The sequence below is a fragment of the Clupea harengus genome, chromosome 15, assembly GCF_900700415.2.
Source record: "Clupea harengus chromosome 15, Ch_v2.0.2, whole genome shotgun sequence".
Taxonomy (NCBI): domain Eukaryota; kingdom Metazoa; phylum Chordata; class Actinopteri; order Clupeiformes; family Clupeidae; genus Clupea; species Clupea harengus.
In genome coordinates, this window is record NC_045166.1 from 8,656,071 (window position 1) to 8,663,570 (window position 7,500).

General features: G+C 49.9%; 1 protein-coding gene across 12 annotated transcripts in view; it reads left to right on the forward strand.

Moving 5' to 3' along the window:
* The window catches only part of nrxn3b (neurexin 3b), a 229,725-nt gene that overhangs the window by 52,594 nt on the left and 169,631 nt on the right, over positions 1-7,500 (forward strand). For all 12 annotated transcript variants that reach the window (XM_031581679.2, XM_031581683.2, XM_042709849.1 and 9 more), the window contains one exon: positions 6,428-6,729. In XM_031581679.2, the coding sequence (XP_031437539.1) occupies positions 6,428-6,729 (302 nt within the window). The remainder of the gene's footprint in view (positions 1-6,427; positions 6,730-7,500) is intronic.

The window sequence follows — 7,500 nt, forward strand, 5'->3', positions numbered from 1 at the left end:
CTCTTTCCATTTTTTTCTCTTTCTTTCCTTCCTTCCCTCTCTCTCTTCTTCCTTCCTTCCTTCCCTTCTGTTGCTCGGTGTCGGCGGAGATGTGGGAGCTGGTGAAAAACGGTGTCCGACAGTATCCGCTCCCCGGCTGACAGCGGAGATAATAGCCAATAAGGCTGCGGCGTGTTGGGGATGATTGACGGGCTCTGGGGACTGTCTGTCACGCTCGAGGGAGCCAAGCCTCCAGCCTGAGAATGGGGAAGGGGGGGTTAGTGTGTATGTGTGTGTGTGTGTGGGGGGGGGGGGGGGCTAAGAGGAGTCCGACTGGCCTAGCAGCAGTCAGGAAGTTTGATGGCGAAGGTGTGTGTCTAACCATGCTCCGTCAACCATGTCCAAAGCAGTCTCACGGTTATTATTCATAACAGTTTGCAGTGCCGCACAACCTTTTTGAAACCGAGTCAAGCCTCACCTTTAAATGCAGAATGGTAATTCTGAAGGCTGGAGCATGAGGCAGCGTGGTGCTCTGTGAATGAGGAAGGCACGCCACACAGGGATGCTGAGAAATGAAAGATGACAACGTCCTTAGAGCCCTTTCGGTTTTGAGGTCACCCTTAAGCACACAGCGCTCCCCCTGTATTGTTTCTTCCTTCCCCGTCAGTAAAGGGTGGAGAATTTAAGGTGGAGGCTGTGGATTGTTCTGCAGCCTCTCCTCCCTCCGCCGTGCATGGCGGCCAGAATTAATGGCCCCGCGTCGGTAATCATTGTGTAATCAGTCTCTGCCCGCGCCCGAGCCCTCGCCTCGCTCCGCTGCTCGGCCTGATGGGATTGGGCTCTGCCCGGCCTCCGTCCGACCCTCCGACACCCACCCCCACTCATGCTTTCCTCAACTCCACACACACACACACACACACACACACACACACACACACACACACACACACACACGCATCTCCCAGCTGCAGTGCTGCTTGGCTCATCCCTCCACCAACAAATCACTTCCCCCAACACCGCGCCCTCCGGCTGGCCAATGAGTCGACTCGGACCCCCCCCAACTACACCACACCACCACACGTTCCCCACATGATGATGGCGGCGGAGTGTTGATGCGCCGCTGGTCAGCTGATTTTCCCAGGAAATTGTGCACTGCTATCTCATATAACCCTTCCGTCCCCATCCCACAAACTCTATCATCCTGCAGAATTAAAGATAAGACCGCCAACGTCCATTGTAATATTGCAGCGTAGCTCCATTGACCTTGCCGTGACATTGACAAAATGCGCCAGTGACTGCCATCATAATTGGGTTGGAACGCAGTAATAGGGCTTATTTTAATTTTGCAGGTAATGCATGTGTTGTTTTTCCTTGTGATGTTATGGGTACCACTAATATGCTAATGCTGAGATACACGCGCAGCGATTCTGGCGTGGCTAATCTTGCTGCAGAGATTAGCAGGCGTTAGCGTGGTGTCATTTCACTGGCTGAGTGCTACAGGAGGAAGGAATGACGTCTTGTTTTTATTTTGTCACTGTTTTTCCGTGAAACGCCCCGTTGGTTCAAGAGATGCAGATTTCGTGGTGCGTCGCGGATCCATTGCCGACCCACTCCTCCGTCTCTAATTAATAATCACAACACATGGATTATCTACACTGAGAAAAGATTACGTCGGATGGCAATGCTGTGTTTTCCACCCCCTGACGTAGAACAGAAGCAAGAGTAGAATTTCTGCCCTGGATCAGAGCTGTGTGTGTGTTTGTGTGTGTTTGTATGTGTGTGTGTGAGAGAGAACTCTGTGTGTGCTTGGCCAGCCTTTTGTCACCATCCTTATATAACCGCACGGCGAGAGCCAATGCCATGCACGGGTGATGTCATCCAGGATGTCCCCGTTTTCTTGTTTAAGTTGACGGCTCTGCTCTGCACCGTGAATCACAGCCCTGGCTTGTCAGCCCCTCAGCCTGTGTCTGCCAGGGGTTGCTGCCGCCGCAGTTTGTTTGCCGACAGTGCAGTGCGGCACGCAGTCAGTCAGTCAGTCAATAGCACTCCACGCACCTAGCGTCTCCCTGCACGCTCTCTCTCTTGATCTAAACACATGGCGGCATCACCTGATGGATGCCAAGATTAAGAGAGAGAAACAGAAAGCGAGAGAGAGAAACAGACAGAGAGGGAGAGAGAGAGAAACAGACAGAGAGAGAGAGAGAGATAGAGAGAGAGAGAGAGAGAGAGAGAGAGAGAGAGAGGGGGGTAAACACTCAGCTTTGTTTTTCCCAGGCCTGTCGTATCGTTCTGCATGCAGCCCATTGGTGTGCTCACTGCTGTTTTCCCCCTTGAGCTCCTCTGAGGCATTGTAGTGCAGAAATTAGCTCGCCTATTTTTAGCCTGATATTTGCAGGGCTTGTGTTGGTGGGTGAGTGGATGGGTGGGTGGGTGGGTGAGTGGATGGGTGTGCACGCCGTGCTGATGATGTTTTGCGGGGCATGTTCTGCCGCCGGCGTTTGCCCCTGCGGATCTTTAGCTCGGGAACGAGGGAGCAAGAGAGCAAGCAAATGGAGGGTGGGGGTAGCGGAAGGCCAGCTGCAAAAAAAAAAAAACATATCCGTGCAGAGGCAGTCGAGGGGTGATTCAGGAAGGGGACACGCTTCCTAAAATGGAGGATGCAGTGCAGTGCATTTACAGCGAGAGAATTAGGGGCACTCGCATGGGCGCAGTCAAGCAGCGACTGAATGACATAACAGCGGTGAACCAAGTAGATTTGAGCGAAAATGTCCATACTTTGCACGAGGGGGCTACAGTGCTGGTCTGTTATAACCAGTCCCAAATTTACTTCATGAATAGATAGGATCTGGCCACGCGCCATTGGGGATTGTTTCCAGTCGTTGCATCTTAATGGGCATAGACCTCGGGTTAATTTTTAAACCATTGGACCAGCCTTTAACCAATCAGCATTGGATTGCTATACTTCACAACTACCAGTGCTAGCTGATATAAGCCTTACCCAAACCCCGTTGGTAGTAAGGAAACATTGTCTTTGTACTTTTTTTTATGTTTGCCAGCGTTGCTACTGCTGTTTGTATCGCGTCGTATAGCTCTAGCACTGCTGCCATTGATGGAACTAGATTTCAAATAAACGCTTCATTTCAAACGTCATCGCGCTTAGGGAACCAGGCTACTACAGTGCAGTCCCAAACCAAAGCTGAGAAACGATAGATAGAAAAGGAACAAAGCCTTAACGTAGATGCCAAATTAAATTAAGCAAATCCCACATACCCTCCTTATTAACCGTATACCGACACCCCCCCACCCACCCCCCCTCATAAACTTTTGACGGGTGACTCCTGCATAGCGTTTTACTTTTGTCAGAGGGCGTGCCCGGAGGGGACGCGGGTAAACAGCGCGCCCCTGGTGGGCCTCGCCAGGGGTCGTTGTCAGGGTCAGCCATGTGTGGAGAATGGGAATGGATTAGCAGGGGCGCAGGCAGACAGCAGTAGCAGCAGCAGCAGCCGCGGCGGTGGTGTCAGGGGTCTGGGCGGATCAGCGTCATGCAAATGAAGTAGCTAATTGCTTCCACTGGATTTTGAAATCAAAGCCGCCTGTAGTTGGTCGTGGACTGGAGAGAAGGGGGCGGGGCGGGGGGGGGGATTGATGCCTTGTGAAATTAAACTTCTCCAAGGGTGACAATCAATGGTGAAGTCAAAATCTTGTGGTCAGTGCCATTTATTGGCTTTATTGGTGTCCTGTGCTGCAAAGGTTGAGAGGAGATGTTGACATTGGTGGTAGATCGTGCTGCAAGTTGAGCATTATTGTAGCTTTTTATTGCCCATTCTTTACAGTGAGCTAAACGTAGTTAACTAGAAGCTAGCAATGCCTGTACAGGCCCAGTGGTCTGCACTTTTGTCACAGCTTGTCCGGACGTGGGATTAGGTTGTTGTTGGTGCATGTTTGTAGTGGTATTTTCGGAGTAACAGCAATGCTGCGTGTTAAACCTGATAAGGGTGGTTACCATGTCAACTGTCTCAGCACACGGAGGTCAGATGAGATTAGACGTACGTTGCGACCAGAGGACTCCTGGGTCTCTAAAGTAACTGGCCAGTGTCTGTGTCGGTGACATTCAGGATTTCCATCCCCTCAAATGCATGTTTATAACAAAATCAAAGTGTCAGGTTAGAAGAAAAAAAACAGGATAAATTCATTGTCTATTTTCTTGATATGGCAGAATGTAGTTATTTGTTGTTGCAACAGATTAACATTTACATTAAAACAAATACATTTTCTTGCGTTTGTCTCTTTGTCACGTATTGAAATATCCAGTGCCTTTATTGCACCATTCTTCCTTAATTAGGAACAGGAATATAAGATGAGGATTAGTGTGGCGAGAACAGAATCCATTTCCATGTGGGCCACTCTGGATTCACTCCGCTGGAGGAGCCATAGTGAGAGAGAGTAACTGCGTCTGCGCCTTGTTCCTGTTCCTGTTTGTGTCTGTGTGTGTGCGTGCACGTGTGCATGTGCGTGTGCGTGTGAGCATGTGTGTGTGTGTATGTGTGTGCGTGTGCGTGTGAGCATGTGAGCGTGTGAGCGTGTGAGCGCTCGCGCGCGCGCGTGTGTGTGTGTGTGTGTGTGTGTGTGTGTGTGTGTGTGTGTGTGTGTGTGTGTGCTGCTGTCCCTCATCTCTCATTGTGGTGCTGGGTGTTTTAATGCAGAGGGGAAAATGACTCCCAAACCTGAATCGCCCAGAAAGCCTGCCTCTCTTCTCCGCAGACTGAACAATGCGTTCCCCACGTGTTTACACCAGACCCCAGCCAAAACACAAGCACCTCCGCCCCTCTTCCCAGCATGCCCTCTCTCTCGCTCTCTCTCTTTCCCTCTCCCTCTCTCTCATACACGCTACCCACTCACTTCCTCTTCTTCTTCCTGATATCTCTCTTCACCCCTTTGTTTCCTTATCTTTTTTCATTGATTGGCTTATTGATTGTTCATTCATTCATTCATTCTGTTTTTCTCTCTCTGTCCTTCTCTGTGCAACACAGGCTCTACAGCCTTGTCTGGTTTGATTGATTGATTGATTGATTGATTGATTGATTCACTCACTCACTAGCTCACTAGCTCACTCACTCACTCACTCACACTCACTCATTCACTCACTCACTCACTCACTCACTCACTCACTCACTCACTCACTCACTCACTCACTCACTCACTCACACACTCACTCACTCACTCAGTCAGTCTTCACATATTAATTATTTCATTCATGAATTAATTAATTAGTTTATCCATTCATCATTCTCTCTCTATCTCTCGCTCTCTCTCTCTCCCTGGTGCTCTGTCTACCACACCCAGCCCCAGACTGGGTCCTGTGGCTCATGTGTGTTACTCACAGAGGGGAGCTGACAAACTGGCCTGAGATGTTCTTGTGTGTGTGTGTGTGTGATGAGCTGCAGTGCGTAACGGCGTGCCGCTCACGCTGAAATATGGAGAACGCTGTGATGGAGTGCATGGTGGCGACAGATGGAAAAAATATTCAACTTCCTGCTTGGTCTCGTATTGCACTGTTGGGACTTTCCTGTGGGGGTCAGAGGTGCAGGACAGTGTTGTGGTGTTCTTAATGAAGTTTGGGGCTGATGTCCAGGTTGAAGGGTGGACCCTCTGCGTTCTCTCCGGTGACATCACGCCACCGAAGAAGGCCTCGGCGTCTCATTTGGCATGCAGCTTGCGCAGGCCAGCTTGCGAGCCGTGAGTTTCGGTGGAGTCATTTGCCTAATGGATTCAGTTCCGCTCTCATCGTCTTCGTCTTCTTCTTCAGGGGGCCAGGGCTGCCGGAGAGAGACAGGAGACTGAGGAGGCAGAGTTTGAGCTCATGGTCTACCGCCTCCGCCTCCGCACACCTTAATCCTCCTCCCCTGTCCCATTCCATGCTGCCTTTATCTGTCAGAGGACAGACAGACAGACAGACAGACAGACAGACAGACAGAGAGGGAGAGAGAAAGGGAGGGAGGGAAGGAGAGAGAGAGAGAGAGAGAGAGAGAGAGAGAGGAAGGAAGGAAGAGAGTGATAGAATTAAGCTCAGAACTGTAGGTCATGAAAATATACCCCCACCAATGAATTGGGATGTTGTGGAGTGACGGGATATGTTGTTCATAGCGTGGTGTTTCACTTCGAATTTTCTCACTTGGAGCATGCTGGAGCTCTTGGTAATGAGGGTTTAATGATATGCCAGGGTCGGATCCCACGATGAAACAAGGGTAACCCAGAAGAACTGACCCCGGAGTAATTGAAGTTCAACTGGCAGTTCCAGAGATGCATTTAATTAAAACTGAAAACGTGAAAAAAAACCTTTGAAGTACATAACTCGCCCAGGACATTACCGCAGTTGAATATTTCATGTCGGAGGGGTTTGGTGCATTCAGATGTATTCACTATTTCAAATTTCTCCTCTTCTCTTCAGCGCGTGAGGAGAACGTGGCCACCTTCCGCGGCTCGGAGTACTTCTGCTACGACCTCTCGCAGAACCCCATCCAGAGCAGCAGCGACGAGATCACGCTCTCCTTCAAGACGTGGCAGCGCAACGGCCTCATCCTGCACACAGGCAAGTCGGCCGACTACGTCAACCTGGCCCTGAAGGACGGGGCCGTCTCACTCGTCATCAACCTGGGCTCCGGGGCCTTCGAGGCCATCGTCGAGCCCGTCAACGGCAAGTTCAACGACAACGCCTGGCATGACATCAAGGTCACGCGCAACCTACGCCAGGTAACCATAGGAACGGGGGTGGGTGGGTGGGGGGGGATGTAATTTGATCATGGCATTCATTGTACAGCATGGCTTAAGACTGAAGCACTTAAGTGACATGAAGTAAATCTGTGTGAATAGAAAATGTAGGAAAGACATGAACCATTGGGATAAAATGCATGAGTAACTGCAGCTGTAAGCGAATCTGCTTTGTAAGTCAACTTGATTTGTATGACTTTTGTTGGAAATGTGATTGATATTAGTAATGTTGTTAGTTGATCGTTTAGACTGATAGTGTCTGTTTCCTTTTGCATCTACAGCACATGTTAATTTTCAGGAAGTCTTTTGCTTTCCTTCCTTCCTTTCTGTTTCTGTTTCTTCTCTTGATGTCACTGCGCTTTACTCGTCTTTGCGCGTGAGTGTGCAAGCGAGCAGTGGCCTCCGCCAGTGGCTGTCACTGTTTCAGTGCCCGTGCGTGCTCCTCACTCAGTAACAGATGGCAACTCTTTTAAAGCCAGAGCGAAATCAAAACAAAAACACACACCACTACCACTTCAGTTTAGTCGTGAGTGACCTCTTCTCTCTCATGTCCCACCCAGCGTAGGCATACCGACCCACACCTCTTCATTTCAAACACAAAGCTCACACACACGCACACACACACACACACACACACATCTCCAATGCAGATTTGAACCTATATTAAGAACGATGACAGGTCTTGTTTAGGAGCTAGTCTGTTGATTTATGCAAAGGCGCATGAGAGAGGGAGAGAAAGAGAAACAAAGAGAG